General features: G+C 42.5%; 8 protein-coding genes across 8 annotated transcripts; all 8 read right to left on the bottom strand.

The window, feature by feature from the left end:
- Positions 1 to 2: 2 nt before the first annotated feature.
- Positions 3 to 1,424, bottom strand: LOC143218368 (protein mothers against dpp-like). The gene is made up of 4 exons (XM_076443503.1): positions 1,397 to 1,424; positions 630 to 1,293; positions 364 to 434; positions 3 to 58 (listed from the first exon to the last, which is right to left on the bottom strand). Exons 1-4 carry the CDS (start codon positions 1,422 to 1,424, stop codon positions 3 to 5), a joined length of 819 nt encoding a protein of 272 aa, XP_076299618.1.
- On the bottom strand, positions 1,366 to 3,326 carry LOC143218260 (protein mothers against dpp-like). Its single transcript, XM_076443348.1, is given in 3 exon segments — positions 1,366 to 1,696; positions 1,978 to 2,269; positions 2,272 to 3,326. Coding segments are annotated over 3 exon segments (1,404 nt in total). The 5' UTR covers positions 3,185 to 3,326; the 3' UTR covers positions 1,366 to 1,497.
- On the bottom strand, positions 3,279 to 4,700 carry LOC143218367 (protein mothers against dpp-like). The gene is made up of 4 exons (XM_076443501.1): positions 4,665 to 4,700; positions 3,906 to 4,489; positions 3,640 to 3,710; positions 3,279 to 3,334 (listed from the first exon to the last, which is right to left on the bottom strand). The coding sequence occupies exons 1-4, from the start codon at positions 4,698 to 4,700 to the stop codon at positions 3,279 to 3,281; spliced, it is 747 nt and encodes a 248-aa protein (XP_076299616.1).
- Positions 4,639 to 6,602, bottom strand: LOC143218259 (protein mothers against dpp-like). The gene is given in 3 exon segments (XM_076443347.1): positions 4,639 to 4,972; positions 5,254 to 5,545; positions 5,548 to 6,602. Coding segments are annotated over 3 exon segments (1,404 nt in total). The 5' UTR covers positions 6,461 to 6,602; the 3' UTR covers positions 4,639 to 4,773.
- Positions 6,555 to 7,976, bottom strand: LOC143218366 (protein mothers against dpp-like). The gene is made up of 4 exons (XM_076443500.1): positions 7,949 to 7,976; positions 7,182 to 7,830; positions 6,916 to 6,986; positions 6,555 to 6,610 (listed from the first exon to the last, which is right to left on the bottom strand). Exons 1-4 carry the CDS (start codon positions 7,974 to 7,976, stop codon positions 6,555 to 6,557), a joined length of 804 nt encoding a protein of 267 aa, XP_076299615.1.
- Positions 7,918 to 9,878, bottom strand: LOC143218261 (protein mothers against dpp-like). The gene is given in 3 exon segments (XM_076443349.1): positions 7,918 to 8,248; positions 8,530 to 8,821; positions 8,824 to 9,878. Coding segments are annotated over 3 exon segments (1,404 nt in total). The 5' UTR covers positions 9,737 to 9,878; the 3' UTR covers positions 7,918 to 8,049.
- On the bottom strand, positions 9,831 to 11,252 carry LOC143218365 (protein mothers against dpp-like). The gene is made up of 4 exons (XM_076443499.1): positions 11,217 to 11,252; positions 10,458 to 11,041; positions 10,192 to 10,262; positions 9,831 to 9,886 (listed from the first exon to the last, which is right to left on the bottom strand). Exons 1-4 carry the CDS (start codon positions 11,250 to 11,252, stop codon positions 9,831 to 9,833), a joined length of 747 nt encoding a protein of 248 aa, XP_076299614.1.
- LOC143218258 (protein mothers against dpp-like) lies at positions 11,191 to 20,316 on the bottom strand. The gene is given in 3 exon segments (XM_076443346.1): positions 11,191 to 11,524; positions 11,806 to 12,097; positions 12,100 to 20,316. Coding segments are annotated over 3 exon segments (1,404 nt in total). The 5' UTR covers positions 13,013 to 20,316; the 3' UTR covers positions 11,191 to 11,325.
- Between the last annotated feature and the right edge of the window lie 4,033 nt (positions 20,317 to 24,349).

Here is a 24,349-nt window from a genome sequence, read left to right as displayed (position 1 = left end):
AGTCAACGTGACGTCTTGTCGATGGTATTCAGCACCCCATCCATTAACAAAGGACATTCTGAAAAGAATAAAATATGTTCATGTAATACCAAAATACAAACTTCTTATACGCTATCATTTGACTACGAATCGTTAATGCAATTTTCAATTTTTCTAGACTAATTTTAAGAAAGTGGAATCACGTGAAATGTTGACTTCAGTGGTGGTTGGTCTTTGTAGATCTGAAGTAACTCAAAACCGTACTAAATTCTGTAGAATTTTATTTTCTAGCATTGTTTTGAAAATTTTTCAACCCATAAATGCATAAAGATCCGCAGTCATAGCTATCATAAAGTTTACCTTATAGTACACATTTTTGTTAACTCGTAGACGGTTTCGAAGCCGTGGTTAACGCTTTGCGAGAGCAACTGGGCGATCTCCTGGTTATTAAATATCTTCAACGAACATCCCGGTTGAATCTTATAAACTGCGTTAGGATGAAATCCATGATGGTGATTACAATTTCTAGATTGGACGAATAAAGCAGGGTCGGAGAGGCATTCCGCGTATACTTCGCCACCTACGTAATATAGATGCACTCCGTTCCCTATGTGTCTTCTCGTTTTCTCGATAGTAGTATTCCGATTTACATTGGATTTGTGAAGCCGTCCACTATAACAGAGTGGGAGTGACAATGGAAAACTTCACCCACTCTGCAGTTTAACTCGTAATAAGCGATAGAGGCCCAATAGGGTGATTCTTGATAACAAACTGGAGCCACTTCGGCCGAGCCAGTCGTGTCCATCGCCATTGGATACGGTGGCGGTGACTGTCCAGGTTGGGAACCATCTTCGGGCAGCGAATAAGCTAAGGGAGGAGTTTCTGGTAATCCGTTGGTACCATAAGGGCTCTGCGAATTCAGCGATGTTGCACTGCCTGGACTGGGAACCGAGCCAACCGAAGACATAGGCGAAGTTGAATTTACCCCTCCGGTAGATCCAGCATTAAATCCACTCGAAGAATAAGATACATTATGTGGCATCGTCGGTTCCGCTATCTGGTGAAACGGTAGCAAAGAATGTCCAGGGGGATACTCTGAATGTCTAGGGACCAGTACCGGTGGAAGTACCGGACTCTCCACTCTTTTATAATGGTAGGGATTAATGCAAACTTCCTTCTGCTTGGCATAGAAAGGGTACTGGCACAATTCGAGCGGCTTCAGTTCATGGTGAGACTGCAAATCCGGCCATCTCCATACCCGACAATAAATAACATGTGGCAAACCCTTACGATGCGACACTTGTAGTTGGCCGTCTAAGATTCTCGGTATTGTGACGCATTTATTCGGCGTACCAGGACAATTCAGAGCCCGTTCCAGCTCCTCGTTCGCGCCCTTTCTTTTCTTTAACTTTTTCACTAGCGCGGACACCGCTTTCTCTGCCCATTTCTCCTCCTCGTCGCCCTGCTTCCAACCGAGCAACTTCTTTACGGCAGGACTAGTGAACGAAAATAAACTATTCAACGAAGACATAGGTCTGGAGCTAGAAGATCTCTTTTCATCGTCCATGTTAAAAATACTGTAGTACTCGTTTTAGTACCAGTTTTCTTGCCGGTGTCTCGTGTAAAGGGTCCGTGTAAATGTGCTTCTGTCCAACACGGAGTCAACGTGACGTCTTGTCGATGGTATTCAGCACCCCATCCATTAACAAAGGACATTCTGAAAAGAATAAAATATGTTCATGTAATACCAAAATACAAACTTCTTATACGCTATCATTTGACTACGAATCGTTAATGCAATTTTCAATTTTTCTAGACTAATTTTAAGAAAGTGGAATCACGTGAAATGTTGACTTCAGTGGTGGTTGGTCTTTGTAGATCTGAAGTAACTCAAAATCGTACTAAATTCTGTAGAATTTTATTTTCTAGCATTGTTTTGAAAATTTTTCAACCCATAAATGCATAAAGATCCGCAGTCATAGCTATCATAAAGTTTACCTTATAGTACACATTTTTGTTAACTCGTAGACGGTTTCGAAGCCGTGGTTAACGCTTTGCGAGAGCAACTGGGCGATCTCCTGGTTATTAAATATCTTCAACGAACATCCCGGTTGAATCTTATAAACTGCGTTAGGATGAAATCCATGATGGTGATTACAATTTCTAGATTGGACGAATAAAGCAGGGTCGGAGAGGCATTCCGCGTATACTTCGCCACCTACGTAATATAGATGCACTCCGTTCCCTATGTGTCTTCTCGTTTTCTCGATAGTAGTATTCCGATTTACATTGGATTTGTGAAGCCGTCCACTATAACAGAGTGGGAGTGACAATGGAAAACTTCACCCACTCTGCAGTTTAACTCGTAATAAGCGATAGAGGCCCAATAGGGTGATTCTTGATAACAAACTGGAGCCACTTCGGCCGAGCCAGTCGTGTCCATCGCCATTGGATACGGTGGCGGTGACTGTCCAGGTTGGGAACCATCTTCGGGCAGCGAATAAGCTAAGGGAGGAGTTTCTGGTAATCCGTTGGTACCATAAGGGCTCTGCGAATTCAGCGATGTTGCACTGCCTGGACTGGGAACCGAGCCAACCGAAGACATAGGCGAAGTTGAATTTACCCCTCCGGTAGATCCAGCATTAAATCCACTCGAAGAATAAGATACATTATGTGGCATCGTCGGTTCCGCTATCTGGTGAAACGGTAGCAAAGAATGTCCAGGGGGATACTCTGAATGTCTAGGGACCAGTACCGGTGGAAGTACCGGACTCTCCACTCTTTTATAATGGTAGGGATTAATGCAAACTTCCTTCTGCTTGGCAGAGAAAGGGTACTGGCACAATTCGAGCGGCTTCAGTTCATGGTGAGACTGCAAATCCGGCCATCTCCATACCCGACAATAAATAACATGTGGCAAACCCTTACGATGCGACACTTGTAGTTGGCCGTCTAAGCTTCTCGGTATTGTGACGCATTTATTCGGCGTACCAGGACAATTCAGAGCCCGTTCCAGCTCCTCGTTCGCGCCCTTTCTTTTCTTTAACTTTTTCACTAGCGCGGACACCGCTTTCTCTGCCCATTTCTCCTCCTCGTCGCCCTGCTTCCAACCGAGCAACTTCTTTACGGCAGGACTAGTGAACGAAAATAAACTATTCAACGAAGACATAGGTCTGGAGCTAGAAGATCCCTTTTCATCGTCCATGTTAAAAATACTGTAGTACTCGTTTTAGTACCAGTTTTCTTGCCGGTGTCTCGTGTAAAGGGTCCGTGTAAATGTGCTTCTGTCCAACACGGAGTCAACGTGACGTCTTGTCGATGGTATTCAGCACCCCATCCATTAACAAAGGACATTCTGAAAAGAATAAAATATGTTCATGTAATACCAAAATACAAACTTCTTATACGCTATCATTTGACTACGAATCGTTAATGCAATTTTCAATTTTTCTAGACTAATTTTAAGAAAGTGGAATCACGTGAAATGTTGACTTCAGTGGTGGTTGGTCTTTGTAGATCTGAAGTAACTCAAAATCGTACTAAATTCTGTAGAATTTTATTTTCTAGCATTGTTTTGAAAATTTTTCAACCCATAAATGCATAAAGATCCGCAGTCATAGCTATCATAAAGTTTACCTTATAGTACACATTTTTGTTAACTCGTAGACGGTTTCGAAGCCGTGGTTAACGCTTTGCGAGAGCAACTGGGCGATCTCCTGGTTATTAAATATCTTCAACGAACATCCCGGTTGAATCTTATAAACTGCGTTAGGATGAAATCCATGATGGTGATTACAATTTCTAGATTGGACGAATAAAGCAGGGTCGGAGAGGCATTCCGCGTATACTTCGCCACCTACGTAATATAGATGCACTCCGTTCCCTATGTGTCTTCTCGTTTTCTCGATAGTAGTATTCCGATTTACATTGGATTTGTGAAGCCGTCCACTATAACAGAGTGGGAGTGACAATGGAAAACTTCACCCACTCTGCAGTTTAACTCGTAATAAGCGATAGAGGCCCAATAGGGTGATTCTTGATAACAAACTGGAGCCACTTCGGCCGAGCCAGTCGTGTCCATCGCCATTGGATACGGTGGCGGTGACTGTCCAGGTTGGGAACCATCTTCGGGCAGCGAATAAGCTAAGGGAGGAGTTTCTGGTAATCCGTTGGTACCATAAGGGCTCTGCGAATTCAGCGATGTTGCACTGCCTGGACTGGGAACCGAGCCAACCGAAGACATAGGCGAAGTTGAATTTACCCCTCCGGTAGATCCAGCATTAAATCCACTCGAAGAATAAGATACATTATGTGGCATCGTCGGTTCCGCTATCTGGTGAAACGGTAGCAAAGAATGTCCAGGGGGATACTCTGAATGTCTAGGGACCAGTACCGGTGGAAGTACCGGACTCTCCACTCTTTTATAATGGTAGGGATTAATGCAAACTTCCTTCTGCTTGGCAGAGAAAGGGTACTGGCACAATTCGAGCGGCTTCAGTTCATGGTGAGACTGCAAATCCGGCCATCTCCATACCCGACAATAAATAACATGTGGCAAACCCTTACGATGCGACACTTGTAGTTGGCCGTCTAAGCTTCTCGGTATTGTGACGCATTTATTCGGCGTACCAGGACAATTCAGAGCCCGTTCCAGCTCCTCGTTCGCGCCCTTTCTTTTCTTTAACTTTTTCACTAGCGCGGACACCGCTTTCTCTGCCCATTTCTCCTCCTCGTCGCCCTGCTTCCAACCGAGCAACTTCTTTACGGCAGGACTAGTGAACGAAAATAAACTATTCAACGAAGACATAGGTCTGGAGCTAGAAGATCCCTTTTCATCGTCCATGTTAAAAATACTGTAGTACTCGTTTTAGTACCAGTTTTCTTGCCGGTGTCTCGTGTAAAGGGTCCGTGTAAATGTGCTTCTGTCCAACACGGAGTCAACGTGACGTCTTGTCGATGGTATTCAGCACCCCATCCATTAACAAAGGACATTCTGAAAAGAATAAAATATGTTCATGTAATACCAAAATACAAACTTCTTATACGCTATCATTTGACTACGAATCGTTAATGCAATTTTCAATTTTTCTAGACTAATTTTAAGAAAGTGGAATCACGTGAAATGTTGACTTCAGTGGTGGTTGGTCTTTGTAGATCTGAAGTAACTCAAAATCGTACTAAATTCTGTAGAATTTTATTTTCTAGCATTGTTTTGAAAATTTTTCAACCCATAAATGCATAAAGATCCGCAGTCATAGCTATCATAAAGTTTACCTTATAGTACACATTTTTGTTAACTCGTAGACGGTTTCGAAGCCGTGGTTAACGCTTTGCGAGAGCAACTGGGCGATCTCCTGGTTATTAAATATCTTCAACGAACATCCCGGTTGAATCTTATAAACTGCGTTAGGATGAAATCCATGATGGTGATTACAATTTCTAGATTGGACGAATAAAGCAGGGTCGGAGAGGCATTCCGCGTATACTTCGCCACCTACGTAATATAGATGCACTCCGTTCCCTATGTGTCTTCTCGTTTTCTCGATAGTAGTATTCCGATTTACATTGGATTTGTGAAGCCGTCCACTATAACAGAGTGGGAGTGACAATGGAAAACTTCACCCACTCTGCAGTTTAACTCGTAATAAGCGATAGAGGCCCAATAGGGTGATTCTTGATAACAAACTGGAGCCACTTCGGCCGAGCCAGTCGTGTCCATCGCCATTGGATACGGTGGCGGTGACTGTCCAGGTTGGGAACCATCTTCGGGCAGCGAATAAGCTAAGGGAGGAGTTTCTGGTAATCCGTTGGTACCATAAGGGCTCTGCGAATTCAGCGATGTTGCACTGCCTGGACTGGGAACCGAGCCAACCGAAGACATAGGCGAAGTTGAATTTACCCCTCCGGTAGATCCAGCATTAAATCCACTCGAAGAATAAGATACATTATGTGGCATCGTCGGTTCCGCTATCTGGTGAAACGGTAGCAAAGAATGTCCAGGGGGATACTCTGAATGTCTAGGGACCAGTACCGGTGGAAGTACCGGACTCTCCACTCTTTTATAATGGTAGGGATTAATGCAAACTTCCTTCTGCTTGGCAGAGAAAGGGTACTGGCACAATTCGAGCGGCTTCAGTTCATGGTGAGACTGCAAATCCGGCCATCTCCATACCCGACAATAAATAACATGTGGCAAACCCTTACGATGCGACACTTGTAGTTGGCCGTCTAAGCTTCTCGGTATTGTGACGCATTTATTCGGCGTACCAGGACAATTCAGAGCCCGTTCCAGCTCCTCGTTCGCGCCCTTTCTTTTCTTTAACTTTTTCACTAGCGCGGACACCGCTTTCTCTGCCCATTTCTCCTCCTCGTCGCCCTGCTTCCAACCGAGCAACTTCTTTACGGCAGGACTAGTGAACGAAAATAAACTATTCAACGAAGACATAGGTCTGGAGCTAGAAGATCCCTTTTCATCGTCCATGTTAAAAATACTGTAGTACTCGTTTTAGTACCAGTTTTCTTGCCGGTGTCTCGTGTAAAGGGTCCGTGTAAATGTGCTTCTGTCCAACACGGAGTCAACGTGACGTCTTGTCGATGGTATTCAGCACCCCATCCATTAACAAAGGACATTCTGAAAAGAATAAAATATGTTCATGTAATACCAAAATACAAACTTCTTATACGCTATCATTTGACTACGAATCGTTAATGCAATTTTCAATTTTTCTAGACTAATTTTAAGAAAGTGGAATCACGTGAAATGTTGACTTCAGTGGTGGTTGGTCTTTGTAGATCTGAAGTAACTCAAAATCGTACTAAATTCTGTAGAATTTTATTTTCTAGCATTGTTTTGAAAATTTTTCAACCCATAAATGCATAAAGATCCGCAGTCATAGCTATCATAAAGTTTACCTTATAGTACACATTTTTGTTAACTCGTAGACGGTTTCGAAGCCGTGGTTAACGCTTTGCGAGAGCAACTGGGCGATCTCCTGGTTATTAAATATCTTCAACGAACATCCCGGTTGAATCTTATAAACTGCGTTAGGATGAAATCCATGATGGTGATTACAATTTCTAGATTGGACGAATAAAGCAGGGTCGGAGAGGCATTCCGCGTATACTTCGCCACCTACGTAATATAGATGCACTCCGTTCCCTATGTGTCTTCTCGTTTTCTCGATAGTAGTATTCCGATTTACATTGGATTTGTGAAGCCGTCCACTATAACAGAGTGGGAGTGACAATGGAAAACTTCACCCACTCTGCAGTTTAACTCGTAATAAGCGATAGAGGCCCAATAGGGTGATTCTTGATAACAAACTGGAGCCACTTCGGCCGAGCCAGTCGTGTCCATCGCCATTGGATACGGTGGCGGTGACTGTCCAGGTTGGGAACCATCTTCGGGCAGCGAATAAGCTAAGGGAGGAGTTTCTGGTAATCCGTTGGTACCATAAGGGCTCTGCGAATTCAGCGATGTTGCACTGCCTGGACTGGGAACCGAGCCAACCGAAGACATAGGCGAAGTTGAATTTACCCCTCCGGTAGATCCAGCATTAAATCCACTCGAAGAATAAGATACATTATGTGGCATCGTCGGTTCCGCTATCTGGTGAAACGGTAGCAAAGAATGTCCAGGGGGATACTCTGAATGTCTAGGGACCAGTACCGGTGGAAGTACCGGACTCTCCACTCTTTTATAATGGTAGGGATTAATGCAAACTTCCTTCTGCTTGGCATAGAAAGGGTACTGGCACAATTCGAGCGGCTTCAGTTCATGGTGAGACTGCAAATCCGGCCATCTCCATACCCGACAATAAATAACATGTGGCAAACCCTTACGATGCGACACTTGTAGTTGGCCGTATAAGATTCTCGGTATTGTGACGCATTTATTCGGCGTACCAGGACAATTCAGAGCCCGTTCCAGCTCCTCGTTCGCGCCCTTTCTTTTCTTTAACTTTTTCACTAGCGCGGACACCGCTTTCTCTGCCCATTTCTCCTCCTCGTCGCCCTGCTTCCAACCGAGCAACTTCTTTACGGCAGGACTAGTGAACGAAAATAAACTATTCAACGAAGACATAGGTCTGGAGCTAGAAGATCTCTTTTCATCGTCCATGTTAAAAATACTGTAGTACTCGTTTTAGTACCAGTTTTCTTGCCGGTGTCTCGTGTAAAGGGTCCGTGTAAATGTGCTTCTGTCCAACACGGAGTCAACGTGACGTCTTGTCGATGGTATTCAGCACCCCATCCATTAACAAAGGACATTCTGAAAAGAATAAAATATGTTCATGTAATACCAAAATACAAACTTCTTATACGCTATCATTTGACTACGAATCGTTAATGCAATTTTCAATTTTTCTAGACTAATTTTAAGAAAGTGGAATCACGTGAAATGTTGACTTCAGTGGTGGTTGGTCTTTGTAGATCTGAAGTAACTCAAAATCGTACTAAATTCTGTAGAATTTTATTTTCTAGCATTGTTTTGAAAATTTTTCAACCCATAAATGCATAAAGATCCGCAGTCATAGCTATCATAAAGTTTACCTTATAGTACACATTTTTGTTAACTCGTAGACGGTTTCGAAGCCGTGGTTAACGCTTTGCGAGAGCAACTGGGCGATCTCCTGGTTATTAAATATCTTCAACGAACATCCCGGTTGAATCTTATAAACTGCGTTAGGATGAAATCCATGATGGTGATTACAATTTCTAGATTGGACGAATAAAGCAGGGTCGGAGAGGCATTCCGCGTATACTTCGCCACCTACGTAATATAGATGCACTCCGTTCCCTATGTGTCTTCTCGTTTTCTCGATAGTAGTATTCCGATTTACATTGGATTTGTGAAGCCGTCCACTATAACAGAGTGGGAGTGACAATGGAAAACTTCACCCACTCTGCAGTTTAACTCGTAATAAGCGATAGAGGCCCAATAGGGTGATTCTTGATAACAAACTGGAGCCACTTCGGCCGAGCCAGTCGTGTCCATCGCCATTGGATACGGTGGCGGTGACTGTCCAGGTTGGGAACCATCTTCGGGCAGCGAATAAGCTAAGGGAGGAGTTTCTGGTAATCCGTTGGTACCATAAGGGCTCTGCGAATTCAGCGATGTTGCACTGCCTGGACTGGGAACCGAGCCAACCGAAGACATAGGCGAAGTTGAATTTACCCCTCCGGTAGATCCAGCATTAAATCCACTCGAAGAATAAGATACATTATGTGGCATCGTCGGTTCCGCTATCTGGTGAAACGGTAGCAAAGAATGTCCAGGGGGATACTCTGAATGTCTAGGGACCAGTACCGGTGGAAGTACCGGACTCTCCACTCTTTTATAATGGTAGGGATTAATGCAAACTTCCTTCTGCTTGGCATAGAAAGGGTACTGGCACAATTCGAGCGGCTTCAGTTCATGGTGAGACTGCAAATCCGGCCATCTCCATACCCGACAATAAATAACATGTGGCAAACCCTTACGATGCGACACTTGTAGTTGGCCGTATAAGATTCTCGGTATTGTGACGCATTTATTCGGCGTACCAGGACAATTCAGAGCCCGTTCCAGCTCCTCGTTCGCGCCCTTTCTTTTCTTTAACTTTTTCACTAGCGCGGACACCGCTTTCTCTGCCCATTTCTCCTCCTCGTCGCCCTGCTTCCAACCGAGCAACTTCTTTACGGCAGGACTAGTGAACGAAAATAAACTATTCAACGAAGACATAGGTCTGGAGCTAGAAGATCTCTTTTCATCGTCCATGTTAAAAATACTGTAGTACTCGTTTTAGTACCAGTTTTCTTGCCGGTGTCTCGTGTAAAGGGTCCGTGTAAATGTGCTTCTGTCCAACACGGAGTCAACGTGACGTCTTGTCGATGGTATTCAGCACCCCATCCATTAACAAAGGACATTCTGAAAAGAATAAAATATGTTCATGTAATACCAAAATACAAACTTCTTATACGCTATCATTTGACTACGAATCGTTAATGCAATTTTCAATTTTTCTAGACTAATTTTAAGAAAGTGGAATCACGTGAAATGTTGACTTCAGTGGTGGTTGGTCTTTGTAGATCTGAAGTAACTCAAAATCGTACTAAATTCTGTAGAATTTTATTTTCTAGCATTGTTTTGAAAATTTTTCAACCCATAAATGCATAAAGATCCGCAGTCATAGCTATCATAAAGTTTACCTTATAGTACACATTTTTGTTAACTCGTAGACGGTTTCGAAGCCGTGGTTAACGCTTTGCGAGAGCAACTGGGCGATCTCCTGGTTATTAAATATCTTCAACGAACATCCCGGTTGAATCTTATAAACTGCGTTAGGATGAAATCCATGATGGTGATTACAATTTCTAGATTGGACGAATAAAGCAGGGTCGGAGAGGCATTCCGCGTATACTTCGCCACCTACGTAATATAGATGCACTCCGTTCCCTATGTGTCTTCTCGTTTTCTCGATAGTAGTATTCCGATTTACATTGGATTTGTGAAGCCGTCCACTATAACAGAGTGGGAGTGACAATGGAAAACTTCACCCACTCTGCAGTTTAACTCGTAATAAGCGATAGAGGCCCAATAGGGTGATTCTTGATAACAAACTGGAGCCACTTCGGCCGAGCCAGTCGTGTCCATCGCCATTGGATACGGTGGCGGTGACTGTCCAGGTTGGGAACCATCTTCGGGCAGCGAATAAGCTAAGGGAGGAGTTTCTGGTAATCCGTTGGTACCATAAGGGCTCTGCGAATTCAGCGATGTTGCACTGCCTGGACTGGGAACCGAGCCAACCGAAGACATAGGCGAAGTTGAATTTACCCCTCCGGTAGATCCAGCATTAAATCCACTCGAAGAATAAGATACATTATGTGGCATCGTCGGTTCCGCTATCTGGTGAAACGGTAGCAAAGAATGTCCAGGGGGATACTCTGAATGTCTAGGGACCAGTACCGGTGGAAGTACCGGACTCTCCACTCTTTTATAATGGTAGGGATTAATGCAAACTTCCTTCTGCTTGGCAGAGAAAGGGTACTGGCACAATTCGAGCGGCTTCAGTTCATGGTGAGACTGCAAATCCGGCCATCTCCATACCCGACAATAAATAACATGTGGCAAACCCTTACGATGCGACACTTGTAGTTGGCCGTCTAAGCTTCTCGGTATTGTGACGCATTTATTCGGCGTACCAGGACAATTCAGAGCCCGTTCCAGCTCCTCGTTCGCGCCCTTTCTTTTCTTTAACTTTTTCACTAGCGCGGACACCGCTTTCTCTGCCCATTTCTCCTCCTCGTCGCCCTGCTTCCAACCGAGCAACTTCTTTACGGCAGGACTAGTGAACGAAAATAAACTATTCAACGAAGACATAGGTCTGGAGCTAGAAGATCCCTTTTCATCGTCCATGTTAAAAATACTGTAGTACTCGTTTTAGTACCAGTTTTCTTGCCGGTGTCTCGTGTAAAGGGTCCGTGTAAATGTGCTTCTGTCCAACACGGAGTCAACGTGACGTCTTGTCGATGGTATTCAGCACCCCATCCATTAACAAAGGACATTCTGAAAAGAATAAAATATGTTCATGTAATACCAAAATACAAACTTCTTATACGCTATCATTTGACTACGAATCGTTAATGCAATTTTCAATTTTTCTAGACTAATTTTAAGAAAGTGGAATCACGTGAAATGTTGACTTCAGTGGTGGTTGGTCTTTGTAGATCTGAAGTAACTCAAAATCGTACTAAATTCTGTAGAATTTTATTTTCTAGCATTGTTTTGAAAATTTTTCAACCCATAAATGCATAAAGATCCGCAGTCATAGCTATCATAAAGTTTACCTTATAGTACACATTTTTGTTAACTCGTAGACGGTTTCGAAGCCGTGGTTAACGCTTTGCGAGAGCAACTGGGCGATCTCCTGGTTATTAAATATCTTCAACGAACATCCCGGTTGAATCTTATAAACTGCGTTAGGATGAAATCCATGATGGTGATTACAATTTCTAGATTGGACGAATAAAGCAGGGTCGGAGAGGCATTCCGCGTATACTTCGCCACCTACGTAATATAGATGCACTCCGTTCCCTATGTGTCTTCTCGTTTTCTCGATAGTAGTATTCCGATTTACATTGGATTTGTGAAGCCGTCCACTATAACAGAGTGGGAGTGACAATGGAAAACTTCACCCACTCTGCAGTTTAACTCGTAATAAGCGATAGAGGCCCAATAGGGTGATTCTTGATAACAAACTGGAGCCACTTCGGCCGAGCCAGTCGTGTCCATCGCCATTGGATACGGTGGCGGTGACTGTCCAGGTTGGGAACCATCTTCGGGCAGCGAATAAGCTAAGGGAGGAGTTTCTGGTAATCCGTTGGTACCATAAGGGCTCTGCGAATTCAGCGATGTTGCACTGCCTGGACTGGGAACCGAGCCAACCGAAGACATAGGCGAAGTTGAATTTACCCCTCCGGTAGATCCAGCATTAAATCCACTCGAAGAATAAGATACATTATGTGGCATCGTCGGTTCCGCTATCTGGTGAAACGGTAGCAAAGAATGTCCAGGGGGATACTCTGAATGTCTAGGGACCAGTACCGGTGGAAGTACCGGACTCTCCACTCTTTTATAATGGTAGGGATTAATGCAAACTTCCTTCTGCTTGGCAGAGAAAGGGTACTGGCACAATTCGAGCGGCTTCAGTTCATGGTGAGACTGCAAATCCGGCCATCTCCATACCCGACAATAAATAACATGTGGCAAACCCTTACGATGCGACACTTGTAGTTGGCCGTCTAAGCTTCTCGGTATTGTGACGCATTTATTCGGCGTACCAGGACAATTCAGAGCCCGTTCCAGCTCCTCGTTCGCGCCCTTTCTTTTCTTTAACTTTTTCACTAGCGCGGACACCGCTTTCTCTGCCCATTTCTCCTCCTCGTCGCCCTGCTTCCAACCGAGCAACTTCTTTACGGCAGGACTAGTGAACGAAAATAAACTATTCAACGAAGACATAGGTCTGGAGCTAGAAGATCCCTTTTCATCGTCCATGTTAAAAATACTGTAGTACTCGTTTTAGTACCAGTTTTCTTGTCGGTGTCTCGTGTAGAGGGTCCGTGTAAATGTGCTTCTGTCCAACACGGAGTCAACGTGACATCTTGTCGATGGTATTCAGCACCCCATCCATTAACAAAGGACATTCTGAAAAGAATAAAATATGTTCATGTAATACCAAAATACAAACTTCTTATACGCTATCATTTGACTACGAATCGTTAATGCAGTTTTCAATTTTTTGTTGTATACCAACGATAAGATTCTCTCTAGCATTAGTAATCACTCATGTAATCTAAACGTTTCAGTTCGTCTCTCTATCTTCAGTTCGACATTCCATCTACCATTACTCATCTTTGAACCTCATCCCCATGATTCATCCCTTACTGACCATTAGACCTAAAACAATCCCCACTTTACAGAACCCAAAACCTATATCTCCTGCTGATTTCTTCCTCTCGCGAGCATTCTTTTCTCAGTCTTCATTCGCTTCCGATCAGTCTCTTACCGAGTCTTGTCTAGACTACTAAGATCTTTTGTATTACGTCCGTAGTTTGTATTTCGTTTAGAAATTGTACTTAATAAATATACTTATATTGAGTATCCGGAATACAACATTTTCTAGGCTAATTTTAAGAAAGTGGTATCACGTGAAATGTTATTTTCAGTGGTGGTTGTTCTTTGTAGATGTCTGCATCGACTGACATCAGTATCCATTTCGTACTTCCGTTCTTCTACTGGTGAGTCGAGATTCATAGGTTTTGATTGTAGAGCGATGGCTACTCCGAACGAAACCGCGTTGCAAAAATTGATTACCGACCGTTCTCACATTAAATCACAATTGACTAAGTTCAAAAATTACTGCGACCGAAAGGGTGCGACAACGTTACTCGAGGTTCTCGAGGAGCGGCTCAGCCGAAATATATCGTTGCTGGATAAATTTGAAGCGATCCAGGATCAAATTGATAGAATAGTAGCGGGTACGCCGGAAGAATACGCGCAACGCATACAGCGCGAAACCTTTGAGGAGAATTATTTTACTGTTATTGCGACTGTTCGTGCGTATATTGCCCGTTCGCGGAATCCAACACAGTCTCCTGCCATGCCTTCTGCATCGCCCCCCGCGACAGTTACACCGACAACATCAGAATCGAATCCGATTAAGCTACGACCAATTCCGGTACCGATTTTCAGTGGTGATCTCGGAGAATGGGTTTATTTTAGAGACAGTGTTGAACCATTAGTTAATAATAATGAGGCGCTAAATAATATCGCAAGATTTCATCATTTGAAGTCCGCTCTTCGAGGTGATGCTGCTCGTGCTATCGCGTCGCGACAATTCATTCGCAGTTTTCTGAATTCCAATCCGATATTCAGTTATTAAATAAATTTACAATTCCAAGATGTACATTAGGTGCACAGTCAATCCAGGTAGAAATTCATGGGTTCTGCGATGCCTCTGAAAAGGCATACGGTGCATGCGTCTACCTGCGTTCGGTAGACAAGCAGGGACAGGTATCTGTACATCTATTGTGCGCTAAGTCAAGGGTCGCCCCAATAAAGGTGGTTAGCCTGCCTCGGTTAGAATTATGTGGTGCATTGTTGTTGATTCAACTGATTAGTAAGGTTCGGGATGCGTCCAGAACACAAATATCCAACGAGCATTATTGGTCCGACTCTATGATTACATTGGCATGGATAGATGGTTCGTCCAGCAAATGGAAAACATTTGTTGCGAACCGCGTAACCGAGACTCAAGTGTTATCACGAGGCAAATGGTGTCACGTTCCATCTAGTGAGAATCCTGCTGATCTATTGTCACGAGGGGTAAGGTCGTCTGTGTTAGAAAATAACACTCTTTGGTGGAATGGTCCAGACTGGCTCCAAAGGCAATCGATTAAAACATTAGCGCCTGATTATAACATTATCGATCTTCCAGAACAGCGAGTCATTTGTGCTGCAATAGTAGATGCGAAATCATCTACTAATGAATTGTCTTGGATGTTTAAATTTTCGAATGTTTTTAAATTGCTCAGAGCAATTGCATACTGCTTTAAATTTTACAACAATTGCAAGTATCAAGTCACGAGTTCTCCACCGGTAGAAAAAGACTCAGTTTCATCCAGAGAATTATCGATTCGCGAGATAAATTTAGCTGAGATCGCAGTATTGAAAATTGTTCAAAACCAAGCTTTCGCAAGGGAAATTTCTGATATTAAACAGGGCAAGTGTTCCGTCGCACAGGAACAGAATTCATAGGTTTCCTTCGGACAGGATTTATGATGCGAACGTGCCTAAATATCCTCCTCAAGGATTAAACAAACTAGGGTCATTCGGCGACCAGTCAAGGCATCTGTTTAACGTTCAGTTTTATACACCCTCGAAATTACAACGTGTCATAAATTTAGTCCCTCCGAAGGACCGTCCGCGACCGTTACGCAGGGTGTCGAATTACCTGGAACCGTCGCGTTGTCGACCGAGTAAGATCTCGCCCCACTCCTCCTTCCGAGGGCCTCATTCAGAGCTACGGGAAGGAGGTCCTAGGAGTCAAAGTGTGTACTGATTGGGAAATGCAACTTTCTGCAGGAACCAATCAGTGCATCTTATTTCATATTCGAGAATCCAACGAGCATCGCGCCAGGACTGGAAGACGAAATCGCTCAGTTGAGTTTTACGTTCTAACGCCGTGACATTCTCCAGTCCTCGGGTAGACAAGTACAACGCACGAGCCGTTGTCTTGTCAATCGTTTATAACATGTGCAAAGTTAGCATCACGGTAGTTCGTCGTCCAGTGATCAGGACACCCGACAAACCGGGATGGCGTCGGTCGAAATCCCTCGCGAACCGGATCGAATCGATCGAGATCCCTCGCGTGCGTTCAATCACAAACGCGAATCTTCATACCATCATCTGCGCGCGTATAAGGCAGGGCCTGCTAGATCAGCCTTACTGATGAGACCACTAGCAGGTCCGGGACGAAACGCTTCCATTAACGTATTCATGCGATATCAAGTCAAGCGAATCAATTATTGTCTTTTGCGATCAGTCTATCATTTGAACTAGCTGCCCAAGATTAACTTGGCGGGCAGTGATCCGGAACAGTCGCGAACCCACAGTTCCGCGGCTAAACAGCAAGGTTGCATCGGATTTCAATTCCCTACAATGTTTACATCCCTTTATTGATGATCAGGGACTTGTCAGAGTAGGCGGACGATTGAGCAACGCGAGCATAGAGTAAGAGCAGCAACATCCAATAATTTTGCCCAAAGACAGCCACATCACGAAATTAATCATTCGAAGAGAGCATGAACGTTTATTACATGCTGGGTGTGAAACAGTCCTTTCCACGATCCGCCAGAAATACTGGCCGATTTCAGGGAAATCCCTGGTTAGGAAAATTATCCGGGATTGCGTACGTTGCCGTCGGTTGAATCCGCAGGTAGGCAAGTACTTGATGGGTCAACTACCTCCAACACGCGTCCGTATTCAGGCTCTGTTCTTTAATACGGGTGTCGATTACGCAGGTCCGTTCTATGTCAAAGACCGGACCCGAAGCAAAACAACTACCAAAGCATATCTAAGTTTATTTGTATGCTTCGTAACAAAGGCCGTTCACTTAGAGTTGGTAACAGAGTTATCAACTCAAGCATTTCTAAACGCACTCGATCGATTTGTTGCATTCAGATAACGGCACAAATTTCGTGGGAGCACGCAACGAATTGCAAAGGATAATAGATTTCTTCCGCGATGGACCCACCAAACAGAGTATCATAGATTTTGCTACCACTCATGGTATTGATTGGCATTTCATTCCTCCTCGCGCACCTCATTTCGGAGGTCTATGGGAGAGCGCAGTCAAATCGGCCAAACGGCATTTACTAAAGGTCGTAGGGGAAACGCGGTTAACGTTCGAAGAGCTAGCCACAGTTTTGACACGAATCGAAGCATGTATGAATTCTCGACCACTATATCCCATGTCTTCCGATTCCCAAGAATTATCCTCTCTAACACCAGGCCACTTCCTAATCGGAGGCCCACTGACTGCCATTCCTCATCCCGATGTTACTGATATATCGGTCAATAGACTGAGTCGTTCCAGCAGTTCCAGTTCCGAACATAAAATCGGAAACAATAGCACATGCTTTAGCCACTTATTTAATACTTCAATACGGAACTCCACGAGCAATATTGACAGACAGGGGCACAAGTTTTCTTAACACGGTGATTCAAAAGTTAACGAGAATCTTTAAAATCCAACATGTTATGACACCAGGATACAGGCCCCAGACCAATGGAGCATTAGAAAGAAGTCATATAGTCTTAACAGAATATATTAGTCACTATATCGATAACTACGACGACTGGGATAGACTGGTACCCTTTGCAATGTTCTCGTATAATACTTCCGTTCATGAAACAACGAATTTTACACCTTTTGAACTAATATTTGGCAAAGTTGCACGTTGTCCAAGTTCATTCCCTAGTGATGATAAATTACCAACATATAATACTGCACAGAACCTAATTCAGGCGAAGGAAAGATCAAAAGTCTATTACGATAGAAAAGCACATCCGTTTCATGGTAAAATAGGGGACATGGTACGTGTTTTAATCGAGCCGAGAGCAGGTAAATTTAGCAAACGCTATCGAGGTCCGTACAAGATTACCGGTATATTAGAAAAAAATAATATAATATTAGAGGACGAGAACGGTAGGCAATTCACAAAACCAGGGATCCTAACCGTAACCGTAACCGGGTTCGGTTCTCGTAACCCGGGAGTAACCCGCATAACCGGGTTACTGAAGACATCGTTGTTTGGTTAACCTGGTTAACCCGCTCTTACGAAGCGGGTTACTGATACTGATTCTTAGATGTAACATGTAGCGGATATTTACCATAAATTTACTGTCTACTATTATGATAATATTGATATGGAATAATGTGCAATAATAATATAATTCTTTAACTATATATTGTATATATTGAGTTGTAAAGTACAATCAATTTATTAAATATATCATTGTAAATATAGAGACGCCACTTCAGCACCTCCGCGAGCGTGACAAATGACATTGTTGCATCTGAGACCTGTGTCTCTCTCGCATTGGCACCTCCCACTTCAGCGTCCGGATTATTTCCCGATCGCATTTTGTTTTTGGTATATGTATATATAAGGCGTTGACAATCCCGTGAAATTCAGTATGTGAACTAACGGGATCAAAGTCGCGACGTACATAACACAGATTGACTATTATATATTGAAAATTACATTTTATATTTAATTTTAATAATGCAACATCCTGTGCGTGAGTACTTCTCATTTAACGTAGACGACAACAAGTCCGCGTGCCTTATTAACGGATGCAATATAAAATTGACAGTAAGTTTCCTATTTTTTTAAATAGTTTTTTATTTAATTTGGTCAGATATGCACATATGTACTTACAATGAGAGCTAACAGTGAATATAGTGTATACATTCTGAAATCATAGAATTTATTCAATATATCTTACACATATTGCTTCAAATTATTTTTCCAAAAAATTTCGAACTTACTCTTATGAATAAATAATGCCTAATTCCAATATTGCACTGGTTCAGTTTGGTATTGCTTTGCAAATTTTAATCGCAAAACTTAATGCTTAGCGACTTCTTTTAAAGTGTATACTCACTTTTGACTCTCACGATATATCACATAGGTGTACATACTTAGAAATTTTTATTTTGAATTATAAGGGAAATCATGCTGCAAATTTGACGCGGCACCTTCAATATAACCACCCCAATGAATACATATACACTGGTCACAATGTCGAAAGAAAGACGAAATAGAAGGTCAGGAGAAGAATATCCTTCCGCTTCCACGTCCACGTCCGCGTCCGCATCAAATAAAAATGCGAAAGTATTAGGAACAGAAATGACAGGAGAATATATTGTAAATGCGTGCATAGAGCTTGTGACAAAAAATGGTCGACCGTTGAGCATCCTGCACGATTCAGGTTTTCGAAAAATATTAGATCCAGTGTTAGAAATACTACCATCACCCGTGACAATTAATGAAAACAACATTAGAGACGCTATATTTAATAATGCTATGAAATTAAAGAACAAAATTAAAATTGAAGTAAAAAACAAATTAGTGTCGCTAAAAATTGATGGAGCAACTCGTCATTTGAGATCTTTTATGGGCATTAATATTCAGTATATTTTAAATGGTAAAATTGTTATTCGAACTCTCGCCCTGAAAGAAATGTTTGGAAGACATACAAGTTCTAACATAAAAGACCTGGTAATTAATGTTTTAAAAGAATATGACCTTACTGTTAATAATATCTATAGTGTAACAACAGACAACGGATCAAATATGATTAAGTTAATTAAACTCCTTGAAGAAGAGTGTGACCATTTTTACGATATATCTAGTGTTAGTGAGACAGATACAGATCACACCTTTCTAGATAAATATCATGACCAATTTTATTTAGAGGGTGAAACATTTTTTTCCACAGAGGGAAATAATGTTCAGTTAATAGGTGTGCGGTGTGTTGCACACACGTTACAACTAGCTGTACAGGATGCGTTGAAAATGTGTAATGTGCAAGGATTACTGCAAAAAACACGGGAAATAGTTAAAAAACTGCGTACTCCTTCGATGGGAATTCTTATAAAAACTATGAAATTGCAGAAACCGATATTAGACTGTACAACTAGATGGAATTCCACTTTTAATATGCTGGAAAGATTATTACATTTAAAAGATGTTTGTACAGAATTGTATGATATTACTTTATCGGAAGATGATTGGGGAAATATCAAGCAACTATTAGTAGCATTAGAACCGGCAAAAATTGCCACTAAAAAGATGCAATATGAACAATTAACCATGGGCGATTTTTATGCAATATGGTTGCAATGCAATTTTAGCTTAAAAAGAATGGAGGACAATCATTTTGCTAAGATATTGTTTGAAGCAATCCACAATCGGGAACACGAAATTTTATCAAATAAATCATTGTTGGCTTCCATTTTGTTAGACCCTAGGTATAAAAGTCTGCTATCAGAACAGCAAAAAGATATTGCTACTGTTCATCTAATGAATACGTGGAAACGGTACGAGAGATTGAATTGCATAGCTAATAATCAAATAACGCCAAAACAATCTCCATCTACATCAACGGATGATATCGAGAAACTTTTAGTTGAAAAAGATACAGATTTGTATAAAAATCAACATAAAGTAATTTCAACTTTCAATGTCGCTACCGCACTAAGGGGGTAGTATACCCTCGATTTGTAACTAGAAAATAACTAGAATCTTACTAGATTTTTGGTGGAAACATGGGTTTGCTGGTTTTCAGTTAGTGTCCTTATTTGAGCAAATTTTGGGCTGGGTGAGGGCTCATTCGAAAGAGGAAGGTTCACCGCAGGGGGTTCTGGTCATGAGGTTAACGAGAATATGTTTATATCTAATAATATTAGTGTCCAAAGTAGAGTAAAAATCTAGGAAAAAAACCCAGCAGATTTCAATGCATTTTTCTGTCTCCAAAAGTCTTTTTGGCTGATGGGATGACCAGAGCCCCCTGCGGTGAACCTTCCTCTTTCGAATGAGCCCTCACCCAGCCCAAAATTTGCTTAAATGAGGACACTAACTGAAAACCAGCATACCCATGTTTCCACCAAAAATCTAGTAAGATTCTAGTTATTTTCTAGTTACAAATCGAGGGTATACTACCCCCTTAAACGCTTTCTCTCAAACATCAAGAATCGACAAAAAAGAAAATATTATAGAATATTGGCAGAAACATGGGCTTCCGGAATTAAGAGAACTTGCAAATGTTGTACATGCTGTGCCACCAACTCAAGTTTCGGTTGAACGACTATTTTCTGGCTTAAAATTTATCTTAAACGACAATAGAGCTAGATTAAACCATGATATTTTAGATCATATTATGATTTTAAGAACAAACACATTTAGTAATGAATGAGTTTTCTTTATGTTGTTCTTTATTACTCTATTGTAGGTATTATAAAATATTATTACAAAATTAGTATTTACATATTTTTGTTTGCTTTAATATTCTACTATATTATCTTTTTATATCTGTTTGTATATATTTTTTGTGAAGTATGTATATATTTTTGTTTGCATTAATGTAGTATTATATTTTTTTTTTGTGTATGTTTCGTAAACTATTTATGTATTTTTGTGTGCTTTAATATTATGTTCAGTTCATACACGCTAAATATTATGTTTTCATTTTTACAATTACATACTATTTCCCTGCATTTCAAGCTCTAGATACGTAGTAACGCACGTCTTGTAACCGGGTACAGTTTAAAATGTGTAACCCGCTCTGGTTGCTACTTGGGAACCGTTCCTGTAGGGTTACTGCGGGTTACAGTAACCGAGCTTGGTAACCCGGGTTACGGTTCGGGTTAGGCGTTGGTTAGGATCCCTGCACAAAACACGTTGACAAAGTAAAATTAGCATGATGTAGGGAAAAAGAGCACACGCACACTAGTGGCATTATATGAAGGCCCAAAGCCTTGATGGTGTGCATAACAATGCAAACTCTGAATTGTGCTTCGAAGGGTCGACTGGCGAATAACTTAATAGAGCATAGCGACAATGAAACTAATCCTTATATATCTGTACAACTTTAGTATAAAACAGAGGAAGGGTAGTCACGTCCTAGTGAAGAACCTTAGGGTCACAAAGTTGTATCAAAATCGGGGTATAGACCACGACAATGCAGGAGGAAAGGGAGAAACCAGCCTAGCGCCCATAACCATAATGCAAATGTTGAATATGTCGTAATCAACCAAACATCATGTTGTATTGAAATATATATATTTATGCTTAACAACGGTGTACATAAGTAGAAATTGTTATTAATAGCGGAGCATTGTTGATGATGGACGGGGAAGGAAGCAGTAGCCGCCTCAAGGCAGGACGACGATTATTTGTATCGCGATTAGCGCCCTATACAAAAAAGGAGGACCTGCAGAAAACTTTCAAGGACTATGGCCTGGAGCATGCAGTGGTCCTGTGGAAGAAGACGGGAAACCAAGCGTTCCTAACGTTTGCTACTGAAGAGCAAGCAAGAAGGGCAATGGCGGGTACTTTTACCGTACACAAGAGGAAACTAAGGATATTGCAGGAAGACCCTTGGCACGAATGGAAATTAATTGGGCAACGACCAGCTGTTAACCCATCCCGAGGACTGGATGTAACGGATAAGATACCATTACCAATAGAAGTAATAGCTCATATTGCGCAGTATCTACCGTTCGTGGATAGGGCCCGTCTGGAACAAGTATCGCGGAGATGGAGAATGGGGACCTTGGCCTCGTTTCATCCAATCAGTCACCTGGATCTCACCGATTGGCGCTGGCCGGAGGGCTGGTCGGGGAGAGAAGTAACAACTGAGGCATTCTACTGGTTGGTGCGAAGAACACAGAATGTGCAGAAAATTACAATTGCGGAAGAAACACTGACGCCGCCCTTGCGACCACAACTGATAGCAATAGTTCTGAAGGAGGCTCCGAACCTGACTACCATCGACCTTACTGCAGCGCCTATCAGACCATCGGCGATGAGGAACCTAGCGGAAGCGGCGAATAGATTGAAACAACTAGGTATAGGCAAGTGTCAGGGAAACGTGGAAATGGATTTGCAGCGGGTCCTGGAAGGAGCAGCTCAATTAACCTCATTCAGAGCGACGCAGACAGTTTTGAAAGGGCGATCTTTGCTATGTCTACACGCAGACTTGAAACAGCTGACTTTAGACCGCTGTAAAGGACTGCGGGCGGAATTTTTACAGGGTGTAATAGATAAACTCCAAAAGTTAGAATACCTGGAGCTAAAGCTATGTGATCCATTCCCGAACTATGGAGCGCTGAATGCACTCAGGGAAAACATAGCATTGCAGCAAACCCTGACAGTCCTAAAAATTCACGCATACAACATCAAGGAGCCGCAGCAGGAGCATGAGAGACAGCAAGAAGCGAACATAGCAGAGGACATAGAAATAGCAGATTTCGTCGAATTGGATGTTGGACCTATAGAACAAATAACACCTATAACCAACCATTATGACAAGCTGACCTGTTTAAGCCTGACATATTGCGGATGGGTCACACAAGCTATAATCCATGAAATCACGGAAAAGATGCCTCTGCTCCAATATATTAACTTGAGCGGATGCACTAACATAAGAGGAGAGGATGCACTGAATCCATTAGCGACCCTAAACTATCTGCGGATCCTTGAAATTAACCACATGTATCCAACACTGGAAGGGGAGGTGTTTGCCCATCTGTCGACACTGGAAGAACTGCATAGCAGGGGCAACCCGGCAATCCATGACGAGCACGTCTGCGGGATGATAAGGAATTGTCCACACTTGGAAGTACTTGATGTCGAGGGATGTAAAAACATTACGAAGCTGATTGTAAACTGCGCACGCGATATGATCGGAAGGCATAATCGATCGACAGCATTAACATTATACATGGGGGGTACAAAGCTGACGCGAACGACGAAAGTAAAAACGAACTTTCTTTTGCGCATTATATACGATCGGCAGTATGAAATGGTGCGCCCTTAAAAGCGCCTCGTTGCTCGTCTTCACACTTCCGTATCGTTGTCATATAATTGTATTGAATAGCGCATGATCAACCGCCAGTATCGTCGGGGACGACGATGTTTTTAAGGAGGGAGGACTGTTACGTTCCGAACATAATTATCTTATTGCTTTCTCTTTCCATCGGCTGTGCGGCGGTTTGATAATGCGTTAGCATTGTGGGAATTCCCTAATCAATCGCAGCACGGTCTTTGATATGTTTAAAATATTAATTCTTCTATAATAGTAACGCGAGTAATGTATATATAGGTAACGCATACTCTCTTTGGAATCAACGTCGTTCGTAGGTAGATGTAAGCTACAACCCAAGATGGGATTGTTGAAGCCAAGTTGTTATTATCATTAAAACAAAGAAATGTCGACAAGTATGTAATCGTAGTGATGTGCGAGAGGGGACAATTGTTTGGAAGCTATTTATAGAAGCATGGTAGCAACGTTCGTCGTTGTGGGTATTCATTCCCTAGCTACACATGTTTCTCCTTTACAAGGTCCTTCGAATACTCTCTCTCTCTCTCGCACGCCGCTCGGTAACAGCAGCGGCGGGTACAGTCATGGGTAATGGCATAGCCGTGCGTGAGATTCGGAACTCGAAGGCAAACGGTCGTTTCCGAATTCTTACATCTGATTGGTTAATGCGCGCAGCGTAATAGGAAGGGACTCGGGACAGGCACTCTCGCCTTCCGTGAG

Source organism: Lasioglossum baleicum, chromosome 19 (genome assembly GCF_051020765.1).
Source record: "Lasioglossum baleicum chromosome 19, iyLasBale1, whole genome shotgun sequence".
NCBI classification, from domain to species: domain Eukaryota; kingdom Metazoa; phylum Arthropoda; class Insecta; order Hymenoptera; family Halictidae; genus Lasioglossum; species Lasioglossum baleicum.
Note: the sequence above shows the minus strand (reverse complement) of the source record. Positions and strands in the feature narration are given on the sequence as shown.